The sequence below is a fragment of the Notothenia rossii genome (assembly GCF_949606895.1).
Source record: "Notothenia rossii genome assembly, chromosome: 4".
NCBI classification, from domain to species: domain Eukaryota; kingdom Metazoa; phylum Chordata; class Actinopteri; order Perciformes; family Nototheniidae; genus Notothenia; species Notothenia rossii.
The window spans coordinates 40,472,642-40,493,292 of NC_136902.1; the positions used below are offsets into that span (position 1 = coordinate 40,472,642).

Consider the following 20,651-nt stretch of genomic DNA (forward strand, 5'->3'; position numbering starts at 1 on the left):
GGATGGAGGTGGCTGTATGTCGCCATGGGTTTCTTTTGAAGGCCTTAAATATGTACAGGGGGGAGATATTCGCCTACCCCCTGTATCTTCAAAAGGAACTCATGCCAGCCAAAGCCAAGTTCTTCGCCATGGATGTGGCTTGCAAGTACTGGCCGTACATGGAGAAAGCTGCAAGTGTCCTTCCTGCTCTCCAGGAGCTGACCACCATGAAGCCATTCCTCAGTGTAATGCATGCTCGAGCCCATGCTACCAAATGCGAGGTATGTGAAATATTTTTGTATCACGTACATTTATATTTTTTATATTTATAATACTGAAGTAGTAAATATCTAAGCTACACTGTTTAGTATAGTAGTATGTAGCCTCTTTGCACAACAATTCCAGCAACCTTTTAACATCAGATTATATGGAGTTGGAAGAACCAGGAGAGAGCAGGGATGACCGCTGGGGAAGAGGTGGAGAAGGTCAACAGCTACCTGTCCCGTTGTGCCCTGACAACAAAATACATGTCCAAAGCAGGTGAGTGGAAGGTTTTGCCCTATCATTGCATAATTTTATAGATGACACATCATAACTTCATTATTGCTTTCAAAAGCACGACTGGACATGCTCACAGTGCATGCAATGGGATGGAACAGGAAAAAAGGTGACTTCCTTCATCAGGCACTTTCCACAAGATATGTGAAGGTGAGCCTCCTATTGAAGGTGTTGTTGTGTCCTTTGTCATTTGCACATGGCTTGTTGTTAATCATAGCAAGTTTTAATCTTGATAAATGTCCATCGTCTACTGTTTATCAGACTAGTAAGAGGCTCCTGGAAGAGACTGCAAGTCTTGAGGAACTCAAGACGGAGCTACATTGTGTCTCAGATGACATGGTGTCGACGTGGATTTCCGACGTGAAGGAATGGGCATCTGGTAAGCACGACGAGATAACACCAGCTACATATCATTGTCCATGACTGTTTTAATTTACAGATTTGATCCTAAAGAGCAGCCAATTTTAAGGCAATAAGGCTGATTTTTCATGCCACGTAATGGGACCCTCACTGGATTTCAGTAGACAGGGACATAATCTTCAAGCAATAGCAAGCCAACTATGTGTCCATGTTTATCTCTGATATGTTCCAGTTTCCATAGTTGTATGATCAATTTGTGTTAAAAGGTGTTAAATATGTTGCACAATTTTGTTTCTCAAAACCGTTACGTGTTGTGTAACAGTACATTTTACTGCCAATATTATTTCTACAGGAACATCAGAAACATCGGGTACTTCTGAAGACATCCTTCCAACAGCACTGCAGCAAAGCATTGAAGGGCTTTACCTAAGTGTGAGGCAGCGGAAGCAATCCCTTTACCGACAGAATGGTATAACAATATAATGTTTTAGGTTGCAGATTCAACCTACTGAATTATATATATTTGTTGCACTTGCAAATATAGTTTGTCACATATCCCTATCCCACTAATTCATGTCTTTTTCAGACAGCAGCAAGCTCCGCCATCGACTTCGAAGGAAGCTTGCAGACGACAAAAAGCGCCTTAATCAGGAGGTACTGAAGTACAACCAGCTGGTACACGACTCTGCCAGAGGCATAGATGTTGCTGCGGTGGAGCATTCCCTCTCTGGAGGGAGCATCATGTCCACGCTGTGGCCGTGGGAAGTTCATGGCATGGGTCAGTGTTACAGCCGCTGCTTTCCTGGGGGCTCTGACGTCGGGCCCTCGCTGCATCCGAAGAGGTGATTGGATGAGACGTCATCCAATCCCCGCCCTTTCCGGCACATTCCCCGGGGGGAGGAGTACAAAGGCTGGGAACGGAGATCATTCGGGAGGCTCTGTGTTGGGAGACAGACGCCTCTAGCATCGCGATACTTATTGTGTGTGTTATACTGTTAGCTCCCCCTGTAATCCGCCGATACTTAGCCGAGTGTAAGTAGAGTGTTGTACCTTCCTATTGTGTGACGTTGGGATCTGTTTAAAACGCATTAGCTTAGACCCAGGTGATTAGCACCTGTAGACCAGCTACAGCTGTGTGTGTGCAGCTTTCTTGAGTCACCATTTTGTTTTTATAAACTTCCTTTTGAAGTTCTCTCTTGGTGTAATAAAACCACTTATAATTATTACCAATACCACTCTGGTCGTGTTATTTACCCTTTGGCTCCCCTAGCCCAATAGGGAACGTAGCAGTCAGTTTTCAGATATTTCATAATAATTAATTTGAAGTTCTGTTATATGAAGGTATACCTTGCTGAGTTATGCACATATCATGTAGAGTGTTAGAACGTTCATTTAGTTTAAGGGCATATCTTAAGTTTTCTTATTGTGTATACATTTGATTATTTTGAAAGTACATGTTTGGAGTTTTAAACATATTGTTATGCTATAATGAAAATGTGATTCATGTACAGTACTGTATATACATAACTGTGATTGGATTTTAGCTAACTTTAGAGCCAAGAAAAAGATACTTGATCAAGTCATGCTTACACGGAGACTGCAAGAGGAGAAAGGCATCCTATTGTGGGAGATGGCGCAGCATTGCACATTGTTGCAGAACATGGCAGTTGCTCTAAAAAATAAGGTGGCTGAGGAAGGTAAGTTGAAAGCAAAACTTAACCTACCTTGTAAAGTATGAGTTTTAAAGGAAGAAAAGTCAGCCCAAATCATTCTTGGTCACAGAAATTGGATGGAGTATAATGGCCTTTGCCCATTCGACCCGGCCATTTTACATAATGAAGTCCCTTGACAGTGACAATCATCTTTATATGTACATGGGAGAGAATATACTCCATTGAAGTGCTCTGGCCTCGTGAAGCAATCTTACTTTATAGTATGTCCATATAACAATATTTTGTGTATTTTCAGATGTAGACAAGGGGAATGGAGGACTTGGGTGCACCCTAAGAAGGAAGCATGCTGAGGCGTTGGAGAGGTTGCAGGTGGTACTGCAGCAGTACAAGACTGCTTTAGGTCCTGATGCTTGTTTCCTTCAACATGAAGAGGAAAGTCAAAGTGGCCTAAGCAGTCCAGACACCAGTGAAGATGAAGAAGGGAACATAATTTAGGTAATTTACTTATGAATTAATGTACAGTATCTTTGTTGATTTAGCCTCAACCTAGACATGTTGCTGTTACTTTTGTATCCATTAATGCTAAACATACATTGTGTATTCAAAAACCTCAAATTTGGTTTCTGATCTGCCCCTCTTTTTTTGTTTCTCTGTATTTCCCCAGATTGCTGCTGCTCTCAAGCACGAATATCCGCCAAGACTTGATGTGCTATCAGAAATGTAAATACTTTACTGACTTTATATTTAGAGATTGTATTCATACTCCTCAATGGAAGATCACCCTTGAATATGTTGACCATATGACTTTTCCCTATGCCGCAGCATCAGGCCAAACATTTCACTTGTACACAACTTAAATTGTATTGAAGAAAATGCTCAGCATCCCTGGAATGCATCCTGAGCAATGAACCATTCACTTTTGATCCTTTTTGAAACACTAGAATGTCAATTCCTAAATCTCCAAGTATATCTTGCTGGTTACCATACAACTTGGTGAGCACATCATTGTCCAAGAGCAGGAGGTCTTTCCCTTTTTTCCCAGAACGGGATGCCTATGCATTATTATTTTCGATCTCGAATAGGATTTACCTGTCATTAACTTTATATGACTGCACCTGTTACACCGCAGGCCAATAACAGCTTTCCTCTAATTGTTCATTTTTGTTTCTTTTGCGTTACTTGCTTTAATTGCTTTGTCAGTTATATTTCCTTTTTGGTCTCCAGCTATTAACCTGATTGATTGAAGTACTTCAATCAACATGTACAATGCACAGTCTTTTAGGATGTATAATTAGGGACATTGAGATAAACAACAAATAGTTTATTTGGTGAATCACCTCATTGTTGTTCTTAAAACCAAATAATACATTGTTATAAATTGTTATATTTGATTTACACATAGAATGTACATGTTTAATATACATAGTTAAATCATAAAAAAAATGGTTGTGTTGTATGATTTCTTAATACTGTATGTTATAACCGTTTGCATAACTTGATTTTATGTTCTGTTGTCCATGCTTTTCATGTTAGACTAACCCCAACGCTCTAGAGTCAAGACATACACCCTTATGGTGGACTTTTACTTGTATTGTGGTGAAACAAATAAGTAAACCATTGCCAGAGAGGACCATTTTATTGTTTTAAAAACAATGTTATTGATGTGGTTGGTTGATGAATAAATATAAATTAAGCATACGTCTGTGGTACTTTTTGTTGTTTACATCACACTGCATTACAATGCGTTTGGAAATAAATTCATTTAGAAGTAACAATATGGGTTAGCACTTGAATATTTTTGTAAAGAGATGATCCTCATCCGGAACACTGGTTGTTGGTTTAAGATAAGATAGAACTTTATTGATCCCAATTTGGGAAATCTTTACGTTGCAGCAGCATTAAAACACATGGCATTATACAATACAAATAAAAAGACAAGAAATAAAGAAGAAAATATACATGTTGAATTTACAAATGAGCAATAACAAGATATGCAAGGTATTATATTTACATAACTATGTGACAGATGGAATATTAAATATTACACTGAATATGTCAAATGTACAGTGAAGAGAGAAACTATGGAGCAGAGAGTTCTCTTCCAGCCAGAGGTGATTTGTTGTACAGCAACACGTTCTCACTCTCAACCCGTCACATGTTGACGGACGTTCAGGGCCCCTCCCCGTCACCGACTTGCATAGAGCTCCCTGAACGTTGGTAATAGACACGTTGGGATCGCGGCGAAATGCTTTCCGCAGATCCATTCTCACAGCATTTATCAATCTTTTGCTTACTCAATATCAAGCCACACTTATTTTTTTTACTTTATTTTAATTGAATAATGTAGGACTTTTGTTGCCGTCAGTTATGGGGAGAGTAGGGGCTCAGAATACTGAAATCTATTGTTTCATCGTTTTTTCCTTCTAATTTTGTATTCTTTTCTAAACCACACACTGTTATTTACTCAACAACACATAAGTATCCTTGTGTGTATTTATTTGTTTGATTAATAAACACAAGTTGGAGTCCGTCAGGACCGAGGGTCGGAGCAGCTCATTTGCTTTAGAGAATTTTACACCCGGAAGTAAGTATTCTCTCCGCTTCGCTTGACAAACCCATCCATGGACAAAGGTTATGGCTAGAAAGGATCCGTCTTGTGTAAAACTCTCGCGAGAGTTTGGCTAAATGTCACATGGCTGAATGTTTACGTTTGGCAGGCAGCCTTTCAGTTACGATCGTTAACATCAGTGGGCCACAGCAACTGATGATGAGAAGCTAAACTATCTATTAATTATGTCAATTACAGGGAGTGTGATTGTTGAAATAGGGTGTTAGCGATCTTGCTGGTGTTCAAAGAAGAATGACAACACTGTAGATCACCAACACTATGGTTTATTTTTTATTCACAGACAAGTCAACGTTGTCGCAGTAAAAGTCCCAAGATAGCTCCTGGTGCAATAAAATGTTCCCTTGCAGTGTTTTACTATTATGTCTGATGTTTCTCTATTAATATTGCTGCTGCATTAATGTCTATGTTGCATCATGTTACTGCTGTAGATGTGTTTCCGAGCCGCTCCGATTACAACGAGAGTTACAACGAGAACGTGACGTCATATTTACACTAGACGGATCCTTTCTAGCCATAACCATGGACAAACCCCGTGATAGTCCTCAAGCTCTGATTGGATGTTTGAGTGTGCGCCGAGGGCACTTTGAAATGGGATGGAACCACGGCAGACTGTCCAAAACTGGATTTGAACGGGTCCACCCCCTCCCCCACCCCGTCCCCAGAACTACAAATGTAGTAACTGTGTAGTAACTACACACTATTGTGTGTTTCGAAACATGTTCTATGGCACGTCTCTGCTGGGAATTGTTAAAAGACGTTTTCATATTTCCCATAATAAGAAGTTGCCAGTATTAAACTGTGTACATCCCTGGAGGTTTAGGGGATAGGAAACACTCACATTTAAAACATATAATTAATAAATGGGGGGAAATTTCTTGTGCCCATGATGGGCAGCATTAATATATATATTAATGCTGCCCATTATGGGCAGCATTAATAAATAATAAAATAATATATATAATATATATAATATAATATAATATAAATAATATATACATATATATATAATATAATATAAATAATAAAGCTGTTCTGACCTTAGCTGTCATGTGGGTATATATACCCACATGCCAGCTAAGGTCAGAAGAGCTTTATTTAACAGCTCGTCTTATGTCTGTGACCCCTCCTGTTGTAAATTGATAAGCCTGAAACATGCACTTGTCAAGGTTCAGAGGCAAATTTTGCAAATATGGCAGTAGCCATCGATCATCTTAAGATAAGATATACTTTATTGATCCCAAGTTGGAAACATTTGCGTTACATCAGCATGTGTAACAGTTGTAAATATGCAGTGGTGTTTATTTGTAAATCATTTAGTATAATCACACAAATTCTGTGTTTTATATTTAATAATTCTGTGTTCTTTATTTATTGAATGTTCAATACCTGACAAGGTCGGAGATGAACAACTTGGGTCGCAGGTTCCTCAACAGTGCATTACAAGACATCTATCAATATGTGTGTATATCTCCACCATTAAACTGTCATATTCTGCACATTTCTTATACTATCTACATACATCTTATAAGAGTATAATACATATGTATAATATCAGTTAAAATAAGTGCTTAAACATACAGTAGTTAACATTGCAGGAAAGCAATATATTAGTACTTTGTAAGGCTTAATATTTATACCCCCAAAGCTTTTTTCTTATTCAAAATAAGACTTTAACCTAAAGTATTCTTTAATGTTTAAATAAAGCCTTATTAGTTTGTCTGTCTGTGTCTCCTATTAATATCTAATAATAAAAATAATAAATTTCAATAACGTGCTTTAACCACTAGGTGTCCCTTTCTATCAGCTGTGCACCGTTATGGTGTAAATATACCAATATACCGATTGGATCAAATATAAAAGTCAGCCGAATTAGTATTGATACTGCAAGGAGTTGACCGTCCGTCAACATGTGACCGGTTGGGAGTGAGAACGTTTTGTGTACAGAGTTATTGCAGTGAGCAGGAATGTTTTCCTGTATCGGTTCCTGTGACAGCGGAGCTGCAGCAGTCTGTTGGAGAAGGAGCTCCTGTCTGTCCAGGTGGGGGGGTTATCTGTCTGTCCAGCTGCAGGTGGAGAGGATGGGTGGGGTTACCCATGATGGAACCAGAATAAGGTTTTTTTGGCTTACACGCCTTTCATCGTAGTGGACAATGTTGTCATATGCAATATGTTTGGATAGTTTCACCATTGAAATGCGTTTGATAACACTAGGTGCTCTAGTGCCAAAGTTGTGGCCCTAAAAAAATATCAACTATTCATTTGTATGGCATCCAGAGCTTCCACATTTTAGGGAATATGTTTTTTGATTTAAAATATCATCAATGTCATAAGCAATGGTTACATTAAAACCCTCCTATTGTATTCGTTTCCCCCCCTTACTTTGGTGTTCGCGGTCAAATTTGACCGGTCCTGTTTTAACTGCTATTACATTAACACAAAAACCATGAATCATCACCAAATTTCATTCATTTCATCAACATTGTATGTTGAGTTGGCACCTCAGCTCAAAACATACAAAAACACAGAAGAATAGACAGTTAACCCATTGAAATGATATGAGAGCAGTGCTACAAACTACAATTCCCATTAGATACGCGCCCAACAATCGTTACGAAGTACACAGAGATGACATATTTGTAGTTCTTCCGGCGTGTGTGCGTGGACTCGTTCGACTTGTTTTGCGTTGACGGCCGTATAGGCTCCATTCCCTTTCAGAAATCCGTCAATCGGGCGCGATCCGAAACCAAACCCTGTGTTTAAAAAAATATAAAATAAAAATTTGCACTTTTGCCTCCTTAGCAACGGCAGTATCGTTTGGGTGGCGATCTGAGTTCGGGTACCGTATCTGTGACGTGACAAAGGGTCCCCGGGACAACGTGGTGATGAGATGTGGATAACTTTCCAGATAAAGACCATCCTGATACTCGAGTTGTGGTTTTCAATAAGTGAAAAAGAAAATTCAAAGTAATCACTATTATTTTAATATCTCAAGCATTTGTCCCCAAAAGCTTTCAAATGTAGTAGCAAAACCAGTGATCCAGATAAAGATCATTTTAATTAGGCCTATAATTAAATGACATAATAATAATACATTTTATTTTTAGAGCGCTTTTCTGAAACCCAAAGACGCTTTATATGCAAGCCTACCTCCAAAGCATTATACTTCGAAAGTTAAACAAATTAGATAAGGCAGTGGATGGCAAAGTACCAGATTTCACACATGAATATGCTTAAAATAGGTTATGGTGTTCCTATCACTGACAATGAAATCATGTAGTATTTCAACTGTAATTTCCTAAAAAGTCAAATGCATTTTGGTGGAGGTTTTCATCTTATTTCTAATAGAAACATTAAATATGACTCAAATGGAGCATATAAACAAGAGAACAAATGTGCAAAAACAAAACTGGTGTCCAAATAACAGATTTTATTTTTATGCATTATCCCGGAGAATTCTTCGGCTGCCAGGAATGAGCCCACTCCTTGCCACTGAAAACAGAATGGAATAATGTTAGTTACAGTTACTGGTTTCGTCTTTCCGAAAAGCATAAACCATGTGTGAAGCAAACATCTTATAACTCAATTTATATAAGTAAATGTTTCATTTACCATTTAGAAAAAGTGAACATAGAAATGAAAACAAATGTTCTAACAAACAATAAAAACAAACAAAAACACATACATTAACAACAATAAAGTTAAACAATCATTTGTTCCTACACTACTTCAGCTGCTTCAGAACAACAGCAGTGAAATATATAAGAGGACTGGTGGTAGATTTGGATGTTTTGCATTTGTTAAATATCATGTGTTTGTTCTCCAACATGGGACTACATCAGATGACATGAAGCCAAGTAACTGGAAGATATATACCATACTGGACAGGGCTCCCACTCCACCAACATTTCTGCTTTTCCCTATCAAGAGAAGAAAACAAATCTCTAATTTCGGAAAGACCAAACGCATATTAGCTATTTAGCAAACATTTGTGTTGGAAGTTTGTAAATCATAAAGCACACCCTATGCATTACTTTTATTCCCGTCCAACCTTTCTCATTCTTTCTTTTATTACACTCCTGATGGGGAACATTTCTAGGCGAGTGTGGTAGGAGCAATCTGTGAACATCAAAGCAGGTTCCACATACAGTATTAGTCATATTAGAAATAAAATAAATACAACTATGAACACTTAAGTAACAACCAGACTTGCACGATGAAAAGTGACCACACTGTTATCACTGGTCAAAAGTTACTGTATAGTGTATACATCATTGAAATGGAACCAAGCTGCTCTCAGTCCTAACATGGGATGCTTGTTTGAATGGCCATACCACTGCTGAGCCTGAGATGACCAAAGAAAATACTGCACTGCTGCTTCCTTTACTGCCTAGCATTCTCATCACCACCTTATCAACTATGACTGTATGTATTTTAGTCTAATTACACAATTAAAGCCCTTTGGATTTTTGGATAATGTATCAGTTATAGTTATTAGTCACAATATAGCATTGTTAATTCACTGAAGAAGCATCAATCACTGCGTTTACATGCACTTTGCTAAAGTACATGTCGATAGATTTATTAGAATACCAATCAATTCGACTCATGCAAATGTTTATAATCAGTCAAAAATACTTAATACTGTTAATATACCTGACTTTTTCTTTTTCAGTCTAGGACCAAGTACTGTGTCCCTCACGGACCCTGTCCTGACAGCTGTGGGTTGAAGAAGAAATATTACTATATACATACAGTACACCAAGTTAAGCTAAAACTCAAGTTTCAAAATACATCCCACAAATGCAGCATCACATGATGCAATAGGTGTTAGGTACAGATATTTTTTTGTTATTGCGATTTAATTGAGGTTGATCTATGAAGTCTAGGTGTTTTGTTGTCTTGCCTATATAATTGACTCCATACTTTATGTGTAAGGAATAGTTTGATAAATATTAACATGTTGTGCTGTAACGTTAAATGAATTTAACTTTGATTCAAAAACCTAAGTTTATTCCCCGTATGTTCATTATGGGACAGTGTCGTATCTAAATGCAGTTCTTGAGTATAAAGTTTAAATATGCTGCATGACGTTGTTGCATTAGTTGCTTCGAAGTTTACCCCTATGGTCAGGGATTGCTTTAGGTAGACCACAATATTAATGATATCAACCTCTCGTACAATATATGGACATGAGCCAAATCATTTTTGATGTAATCGACCTACTGCCCAACGCTACAATGTAAGACCCTTTCTGTGTGTAAACCAAATCACATAGGAGTTTTATTTTGTGATTTATCAAATGTAAAGTAAGCCTGCTGTTGCTTTGCATTTTTGTGTGAAAAAGGTATAACCATATAGTAACCACATGTCTGTTCAGAAATGAAAGACTGTATTTTTCTAAACGTTTAATATTTATTTATATCCGAGTACCTAAGGATATACACATACCCAAGTATCCCATTTTCCTTTCATATTTATGAAGTTGTAGGTGAAATTGTTATTTAGATTAAGCTATTGTTGTTATTATTATTTACCTATTGGAACAATCATTATTCCCAAAAATGCAAGAAGTGCAATTAGGTGTTTTGAGTTATTGTAGAAGCATGACTTGTCAACAAGTTACCTACAATAATGTTTTAGGAAAATATCGGAAAACACTCTTGACTTTTATAAATATAACAGCTGCAAATCTCAGAGAACAAATGTCACTGTGTGTGCTGTGTGCTCTGCATGTGTGACCATTAAAGAGGGTTTCATCCCTCCGATTCTATCTATCTATTTGATTACCTGGCCCCTCCGTGGTGGTAGCCTGTCTCACATCATCCCGCTGCGGCTGCTCTTCCTGCCCCACCTCTATGATGGTGCACTGCTACACACGGGGGGGGGGGGTCTTCAGCACCTCCACCTGCACGGTGCTTGTCTCTGGCACCTGGCTCTCTGTGGTCCCTGCCTCCTGCCAGTTGTTTTCTGGTTCAGATGGGTCACAGGGTGTGAGGTTCAGCGTGACTGTCTCTTCCTCAGGATCTTCCGCAACCCCCTGGCCAGTGGAGTCCTGTGTCCAACCTGTGCAAGTTAAACAAATGTTGGTCTTGACTTGCTTAAGACAAAGAGGTTAACTCATATATCTAGAAATAAGAAATACAGCGTGCTTAAGGTACGTTTCCAGAAAGGGTCAAAAATATACTCTTCATGTCATAGTGTGTGTCATAGTGTGCAGTCAAAGTTAATAGCAGAGAAATAGTGGTATTTATCCAGTCAACCATTTATGGTTTTGTTTTTGCGATATTATTCTTCCGATTTGTGCCTACATTCTACATGTGATGTGACATGTCAATTTGTCGGTAGACAATATATAGACGTGTGCATGTATGTTCCCTTACATTATTTACATCCACACATTTTGTTCAGAATTTATGAGACTGACGCAAACGTGTTTTGCATAAGTGCAATCAAATAAGTAGCAAGTCGCTTTGGATAAAAACATAAATGTAATGTAAAGGGACCTCTGGATGCACTGGATAACTGCTTTTGTTTACAACCCTGAGAAACATGACCTTAATACAGAACTGCCAAACTGAATATGTGGTCAACTGGGATCGTCTTCATGTATTGTGCTCTTACCATTAACCTCAAAATATTTCTCCCTTTTGGGCGTTGATAAAGGAAATCGTTTAGGAACGGTTTGCTAAAAAGAAATTGCTTAAGGGATGGCTCAAGCCTAAACATACATTTCATTCCTCAAACCTAACTACCTTGACATTAACAACTTTACAACTTTCAATTTGTATACAATGAATGCGCAAGTGGTAGCACCATACCCCAAAATGGATTCACGTAAACTTGCCTAACTATTTCCTGATAAATAACAGTTAAATGTCCACAAGTCCCCTCTGCAGAGTAAGCCATGTCTCATTAGGCTACATACTCAGTGTTTAAAAATGTATTTATTGTATGTAGTTTGCCAAAATAAAAACCGTCAAAACGTTGTCCATAACCCTAAATATTTTTGCAATTACTTTCAACTTTTGTAATACTTTGCAGCTAAAAATAGTGACAGTCAACAGGTAGAAAGGATGTGTGTTAGTTGTCTCACAAAAATATAGTTTGCCAAACCCAAATAAATGGCTCGAATGACTGCTTTCTGGCTGTATCAAAGGATAAATACTGGATCAAGTTGTTGTCCCACAAGATTTGGATGGATTGAAAACTGTCACTGTAAGTTGTTGTTAACTTAACTGACTTTATTAAATGAGTTGATCCAAACTCATTCCATATAACTGTGTTGGTTATAAGGAAATGTTAAGCTCTCCATTGATACAAACATTTTGTGTACACAATACTGTGAAGATATAGTGCAAGCATCTCACCTTCACAAAGGTACTCATAAAAAGTGCCTATCTTGTCAAGGTAATCCTGGGCATAGGCGGTCAGTGTGCAGCGAGGGGTTAGGATTTCACATTTGACGTCCTTCTTCCTGGTCTCCTTGCCAAGAAGCAGCACTGGTTTGAAGCCAATGGCATGGAGTTTCTCAAGCTGTAATGACAAAATAATATATTTACTGTTTAAAGAAATGGAAAGGAAACATCAACAACAACTATATAACTACAACTATAACATTACTGATGACAGCATCTAGTTGTATGCCATTCATAAACCTAGATGCTGAGTTAAGCTTTTGCAGAATCATGTATTTACCAGGAAGGGTTACACAGTAGAAGCAGAATTTTTTTTATAGACAAACACAAAATACAAATAAATCAGTATCCCGAGTCCCAGCTCAAACCCTGATAATCTTAAAGTTAAATTACAATAAGATACAAATGTGTGACCACTCAACAATTAACACTTACAATGACTATTGCATAATTAAAAATGTAACACAATCCAAGCATAGCTTGACACTGTTGAAATTGAAATTGCGTGCTACGATGTAAAACGTTCCCGTATGTTGTGGCTGCAGTCGTAAGAGTAATATAGAGTAGTAACATACAATTATGTAGTCTTATTAAAGGTGGGGTAGGTAAGTTTGAAAATCCGGCTCGAGATACACTTTTTGTTATATTCCATGGAATGCTCTTAACATCCCGATAGCAATGAATATCTTAAGTGCTTTGACAACAAATCCATAAAAAAATGTCATCTGTGGAAGCCGTAATACTGTAAAAAGCACGACCAATCATCTGAGCCGGCCCTGCTAAAGTAACTGGATGGCCTACCTGCCTGTCAGCCTTCCATCTGTGCACAAACTTATCTCGTGCCCTCATTGGTCATGTGCAGTTCGTGTGTGTCGGAGGAGGGGCTCTATAAGGAAGTGGCAGATTTTCTCCGGTTGTGTATTTTCAAATTCTAGCGATCTCGAGCCGGTTTGTCAAACTTACATACCCTACCTTTAAGGTCTAAAAGTGTGTACATAAGCAAGAATGGAACACAACATGGAAGTGAAGGAAGTGCTCTGTTTATTGAAATGTGTAGTTAAATTAAAATAGTGTCCCTTGGCTGTGAAAGTTAAGATAAGAGTAGTTTTAAAATTGAAAGAAAAGAGAATATTAAATAATACCTTTGCAATAATATCTATATTTGAAGTTGATATCAAAGTGTATATTGGTTAATAAGATACAAACATCATAAAGAAATAAATGTATGTAAAAACAACATTCAACTTGATCCTGGCCCAATATATTGGCAAACAGTCAGGGTCCGTCTGTGTCAGTTCTTTGGTGTCAGCTTGGTGTGTCCGGGCCTTAACATACAGTAAAAAGTGTACATACCAAGACGATGGCTTCATCCTTGATGGAAGCAATGTTGTGGTTCTTCTTCCGCCCTGACACCCAACCCCCTCGCTTCTCATCAAACCTCTTGAGCTTCTTCTCAAGCCGCGGCTTTTTTGGCGTTTCCTTAAGGCAATGTTCACACATCTTCTGTGCACAAAATAAAATGTTCTGACAGAAGGGACATGTCTTTTTTGTAGACCCACCTGGCATGATTAACACGGGATTACAAACAAACAGACAGACAGACAAACTGACAAACACAGGAAAGTAGAGAAGTACACAGCATAGATAGAAGGGTGAATAAAGAAATAGATGATAGATATAAGAGAGCTAGATAGGGAGATAGGGAGATAGGGAGATAGGGAGATAGGTTGAGTTTGGCTCTTAAAAGTGCCGTTGGTTTTATGATGGTGTAGATCAGTGTATGGGTTTGTGGTGTGGGTACAGGAGCTGCAGGAGAGAACAGAAAAAGTGAATTCTGTAGTGAAACTAGTTTTTTTAAATGCACATTGTGACGGTTTAACTACTTTAGACAGACTGAGTTCATTTACGTGTTTCCTGTTCCATACGCGTAACAAGCACATGGACGTGGACTATGCCCCTTGTTGGAGATTGGAGGATGTTTAAAACCAACCTCGTCTCCGCGTGTCGTTTGGTAAGCTGGGTAAATTCGTAAAAAAGGAAGGGATTAAGAAACACCAGAATGCAAGTTACACAATAATCTTGTTTTAATGATAAAAAGTAACAATACAAATACAAAGGAAGTACTTCCTGCTCTTCCTCCAATCTTACGGATCTGGTCAGTTTGAAGAAAAGAAGAGACTGGTCTAAAGAAAACACAGGCTTATATCCAAAAAACCCAGGAGGAGCTATGCGGCTGCCCCCCCCCCCCCCCGAGGGGTCCTCCACTTAGAAAAGACAGCCAATCAGCGCGAGCCAGAGGCGACCTTTACATTCGAGATAACAAACCCCTCCTTGCAAGTTTCACATACTTTTGGCATTTTATAAAGATAGGTTTAAGATATAGTTTTTTATAGTTGGATTATACAAATAACACATGTGAGTTACCTTAACCTCAAACAATAATAACAAGAGGAAAACATCAGCTCTGATCTCAAGCAGTAGAAAAGTACCGCACACTCATTTAGCCTGCAGCTCTTCCAGACACTTGAGCTATTGTTCTTTAAGAATATTCCCTGCAGAATCTTTATTTCAAATGAAAGGTTTCACATTGCATATTTCCAACTTCCTTTACACATACTGTTATTATTAATACAAAGTAATCAACCACACACATCTATTTAAAACAAGTAGATTTCCCTGATAATTGACATGCTGAAAATCTTAAGAAGAATGTTCCCTCCCCCAGCTCTCTCGTCCCTGTCATAAAAGCTGCTTCCATTTCATATAGAGTAATAAAAAATGTTTAAGCTAATTTCTCCACACTGTTTGTAGCCCTCCAGTACCCACACATGAAAGAATAAAAACAGAGGAATCAAATAAAACACCAATACAGGAATAGTTGATAAATGATTATACAGGACATATGATCACAGTAAGGAATAGACACATATTCTCTATGAAGTGACCCTTGTTATAGGTCCGAATGTCCTGTCCCCTGACAGTCATGAGTTTTGGTTGATTAACAGAAGTTTCATTGTTCTGGTGGCTTAAGGCCCTATTAGAACTTCCTTTCACCTCGAAGTCCGTTTTACTGGAATGAATACAGACATCAATGAGAACAAAAGACTATGGCCTCGGTAACTGTTTGACTCAATTCTCAAGGCCTCTTTGGGGTCTTGTAGGAGATAAATCATTAATTCTACAAGGCTTCAACTGTCTTGTATCTGAGGCACATCTCCCTTTGGGCGAATCAATACGGGTTTTAGCAATTAGCAGAGGAAGCTAGAGACTCAGGGCCCCTTCCTTGCTGGGAACTGCAAAGCAGATGTCAAAGGTCATAAAACCACCCTTTTGACTACACATGAAAAGTGGAAGAAAAGACTATTGCTTTAATTTATTATTACTAAGTAGTGGGTAAAGTGAGTAAAAATGTACTTTCAAATGTAACACCCACGAATATATAAGGTGAGATTAAAATAATTATATCACACCCTCCCCCCCAAACATATATTAAAATGTCGGCCAGCGTTAGTACTGTCATGTGTAAAACAAAAGCGATTAAGATAACGTATAACTCACACTTTAACACCGACGTATGTAGCCGTAATTAAGACAAATATTTTTCACACACCACTTATGAGCTGATATAAATGTAGCTAAACTAGTTTAAGCTTATGTTGAACGTGAGCTAGCTAGCTAGCCGCCCGCAAGAATAATTTCACATTAATGTTGCTTTGCTGATTATGGCGAAAGCATTTCTCAGACTTAGAAATGTTCAGTATGTATGATGAACCATGCGAGTAAAGGCTTAAAAAAAAGCCCCAATTATTAAATCTAAGCAAAACATGTATCAGACTTTAGTGACCCAACTTACTTTGTCAGAGGATGGATCGCAATGCCGGTGGCAGCGTCTTTGGCCAATAGGTGGTGCTCTGAATTATGTAATTTCCTGTACCGATTATACAATAAAATATTAATACATTTCCTATATTTTGACACGATAACTCTTTAATAAACTAAGTAGCCTACGGACAAAAACAAAAAAGTATATATTGCCTTATAAAATGCAGAAAAGTTTAAACATCTAACATGATAATAAAAAAAATAAAATAATGATATCTTAAACCAAAATAAATAAAATGGAAAATTAACCGACAACAACAATTTAACATAAATAAAACAAGGATTAAAACAAGGATAAGTTTGACTCAATGTTGTGTAAAGTACCCGTTATGGTTAAAAAAATTTTTTTTTTATTTTTATTTTTTTTAAATAATACAGCTTCCAGCTTCCCGAGACACGAAGAGGAGACACGAACAATTCTTCCACTTGAAATGCGTTTAAACTGTGTCAGAGAGATGTTTAATCGGTTCATTTTAATTGGGGATTATGGGTAGTGTAGTGTCTTCGGCCATCCTAAACTCGATGATGCTCGAAATGTCCCTTATAGGCCTACGTCTGTTTCCGGTTATTTTTATTTTGAAATTCAGTTCCTGAAGGACGGCAAAAAAGCCAGAGATTATAGAATTAAACAAATAAATAAAAACAAGGATAATTGTGTTTTATTGTTGACTAAATAACAGTGTGTTATTTTGAAGAGAATAACAAATTAAAAGGAAAAATGAGCCCCATTTATTTTCCTCACAGACAGCAACAAAAGTCCGAAATTATACGATTTTAAATAAAAGCAATAATCGTGGCTTGCTATTGAGTAAGAACATGTTTTTATGAACCACACAGCTTCCGGTCTTCCTATAACACGTAATGCCGTGAGACTACCAACAGAAATACATTGCTTTTAAAATCGTGCTGTGCAACACGAAAAAAAAGGGGAAAGACTACCAGTAGAAATACATTGCTTTTAAAATCGTGCTGTGTAACACGAAAAAAAGGGGAAAATCGTGTTGGTGAACACGAATCAATAGATTAAAAATCGTGTTGGTGAACGCGAAATGCCGTGAGACTGGGTTGGAAGAAGAGGGGAGCATTTAAGCTGCAGCCATGCAGTTCCTCGCTCTCTCCGACTAGACCTTTCCTACTCCCTACACAACTTTGCGTTGCGATGTCTGTCCTTAAATGCCGAGTGCTTAGTTATACTGTATGCCGGTCAGTCTCTTGTGTTGTGAGACTGTGTTAGAAAAGCGACTAAACCTGTCTGTGTATACACACACACTTTATGTTTTTCTTAGGAGTGCAAAACCCTTTTCTTTTGGAATATTCTTTTTCTCCTGTTTTTGCATAAGAGTAGGTAATATTTATTTTTCTCCTTTGTTAGGTAAGATTTGTGTTAAAAGGTTTTCTTTGTTTTGTGGTTTTGCTACTCCTGTGTGTAATTTAATTTTGGGTCATTACATTTACCAAAGCTTTCTCTGTTTTGGCGTCCATTTTCTTGGGAGTGGGAAAAGTGGGGAGAGTGCATTTTATGCTGCGCCTAGGTTCCCCTAGGTCTAGGCGTAACATAATCGGGGGCTCGTTCATCCGGTCTTCCGTTCTTTTCATCGTGTTGGGTAAACATGGCTATTTCCTCTTCTCGTACATTCTAAGTCTCTGGTTGACAGTTTTTTTTGTTTTGTTTGGAGTTCACTATGGAAAGTCAATTAGAATTGTTTACTCAGGAACCTTCCATTGAGATACTAGATGACTGCACAGTAGCAGATTTAGTATTAATTGCACAGTTTTATGATGTATTTGTGCCTACAAAAACAAGAGTTAAAAGACCTCTTGTATGCAAAACTACTCGAAAAGGGTGTGTTTGAGGAGAAAGTTCACACACATGAAGTAAATGATCTCGCAGGTTTGTCCTCCCCACTCCAAGGCCTGCCTTCCCAAGCTGGGATGTCTGTAGAGGAGCTACATCTGACTCTGCGCATCAGGGAGTTAGAGCTGCGACACAAGGAGTTGGAGGTGGAAGCCATGCACCTAAGGGTAAAAGTTCTGGAGATAGAGCGGGGAGTCGCTCTACCATCCAGTCCAACACCTACCCGTGGACCACACACAAATCGGGTTGCCTCACGCCCTGTGTAAACCAGCTGCCTATAACCTGTCGGTTAATAGCCAGCAGGGCTCGTTGCTAAAGCCTGGTTTTAACATATCGGTTAATAAACTACAGCGCTCGCGGCATTCCTCTGTCCGAGATACGCCTCCTACACACGGCCTTAATAAACCCATGAGCGCCGTTATAACGCCTCATGTGGGCAGCACTGCACACACCTCCATCCATCCCCTGAGCGTGTACGAGCCTCATGATGAGTCGGAGTGAGACGCAGCGTGTGGAGGCCCCCGCGCAGCCCTTTAGGTCCAAGCACATACATTCAATTCAATTCAATAATGAGGTAACATTTTATTTATGGTATTATTTCCTCATATTTCTCTCCATTCTTCCTTCTGCCAACGTGTCGCAGTTTCTCGTCTCTCCCGTTTTTGTGCGTACGCATGGGTTAGAGTTTGCGTGGAGGACCCCACATTTTCCCGTCAACTTAGTATTTTATAAATTGCAAACATTGCGTAGAAACTGGCGTACGCCATTTTTTTGGCGTATATCCCTTTATAAATGAGGCTCCAGGGGAGTGAGCTGATTGCAAGAGCCTGGAGGAAGGCGGGATCTGAAATGACAGGAGCGATGTTCCAAACCAAAAAACAACAATAATATGTGTCTAACTAGTGACAAGATATTACAGTTTCACCTTATTAGTTTAAGTAGGGAATGAGTCCTTACCCCAAGTGAAGGAGTTCACGTATCTCAGGGTCTTGTTCTCGAGAGAGGGAACAATGGAGCGTGAGATGGGCCGGAGAATCGGAGCAGCGGGAGCGGTACTGCAGTCGCTTTACCGCACCGTTGTAAGAAGGCAAAGCTCTCTGTCAAAGCTCTCTGTCTACCGGGCCATTTTCGTTCCTACCCTCACCTATGGTCATGAAGGATTGGTCATGACCGAAAGAACGAGATTGCGGATACAAGCGGCCGAGATGGGTTTTCTCCGCAGGGTGGCGGTGTCTCCCTTACGGCCTGTCCACACAGCAGCTTTAAAAAAATCTTACAACGCTTCCAATGCTTCTCTGTCCATTCACTTTGAATGGGGTGACGTCACTTTGCCTCGCTTTTCGCCGAATTGCATTGTGGGGAAGCAAAGCGAAGATTTCCAGGATTTCCAGGATTTTCAGGATTCAAAAGTTGAGCAATGTTCAACTTTTGAAGCTGAGGTGGAAGCCTCAGCCAATCAAATCCTGTTTATGCAAATCTGACAGTACAAGCGCTTGCCAATCAAACCGTGTGTAAGCTGGGAGAGACAGACCGCAGTTCATTTCCTCATATTCCAAACGAGAAATTACGGTAGCAAATCACCCTGTTCTTTACGACCAGACTATTTACCGAGATACAAACCGGAGGAACCAGGCATGGAGGGAGGTGGCAGAGACAGTGGGTGAAACTGGTAGGTTTTCGTCTGTTTGGGGATTTTATATCCAGTTTACTTCATTTTAACATTGCTATTGCTTTGTATGTCGGGGCGGGAGATTCATGTGATTGGTTGTTGGTCGTGTTGCTCGCAAAAAATCCCCAAGCTTTCAGACACGCCCAGCTCCAAGATTTTCAAGATTTTTTCAAAGCTGCTGTGTGGACAAGGTGAGAAATTCAGTCATCCGGGAGGGACTCGGAGTTGAACCGCTCCTCCTTCGTGTCGAAAGGAGCCAGTGTTGGAGCGCTGAGTAGTCTGAAACCCACCTCGGCTCTGCGCTTCCTTTGAAGAGCTGGTTAAATTATAAAAGAAGGAATTCAAAGCACCAGGATAAAGGTTAAACAATAATCTGTTTTAATGGTTAACAACAACAATACAAAATACAGAGTATTCTGGGCTCAATTCTACTACCGTGCAATACAATATCGGGATGGTCAGTCAGAAGGAGCCCCGTGTATAAGAATATCATAATATTCATACACACAAGTGGGGAGGAGTTGTGTCGGTTGCTCCTCCCTACAGGTCATCTTATTGGGAGATACAAAACGATAGCCTGTCGCAGCGAATCAGCTCAAACCAACCGAGGCGACCCGGAAACAAGAGTCTT

The 20,651-nt window shown here is 39.0% G+C and overlaps 1 protein-coding gene and 2 long non-coding RNA genes across 4 annotated transcripts; 2 read left to right on the forward strand and 1 right to left on the reverse strand.

Annotated features, from left to right (window-relative positions):
* Positions 1 to 463: 463 nt before the first annotated feature.
* Positions 464 to 1,317, forward strand: LOC307036181. 2 transcript variants are annotated; one of them, XR_013807292.1, is made up of 4 exons: positions 464 to 519; positions 596 to 646; positions 799 to 916; positions 1,250 to 1,317. It is a non-coding gene; the product is annotated as an uncharacterized lncRNA (long non-coding RNA). The 2 variants fall into 2 exon arrangements; XR_013807293.1 differs by lacking the exon at positions 464 to 519 and having other exon boundaries at positions 606 to 687.
* A 3-nt stretch (positions 1,318 to 1,320) lies between these two features.
* Positions 1,321 to 3,634, forward strand: LOC307036180 (uncharacterized protein). The gene is made up of 5 exons (XM_079676256.1): positions 1,321 to 1,366; positions 1,484 to 1,675; positions 2,442 to 2,594; positions 2,866 to 3,065; positions 3,235 to 3,634. The coding sequence occupies exons 2-4, from the start codon at positions 1,639 to 1,641 to the stop codon at positions 3,063 to 3,065; spliced, it is 390 nt and encodes a 129-aa protein (XP_079532382.1). The 5' UTR covers positions 1,321 to 1,366; positions 1,484 to 1,638; the 3' UTR covers positions 3,235 to 3,634.
* A 4,976-nt stretch (positions 3,635 to 8,610) lies between these two features.
* Positions 8,611 to 12,929, reverse strand: LOC307038362. Its single transcript, XR_013807979.1, has 6 exons — positions 12,567 to 12,929; positions 10,987 to 11,262; positions 9,853 to 9,915; positions 9,248 to 9,315; positions 9,073 to 9,116; positions 8,611 to 8,688 (listed from the first exon to the last, which is right to left on the reverse strand). It is a non-coding gene; the product is annotated as an uncharacterized lncRNA (long non-coding RNA).
* Positions 12,930 to 20,651: the final 7,722 nt, after the last annotated feature.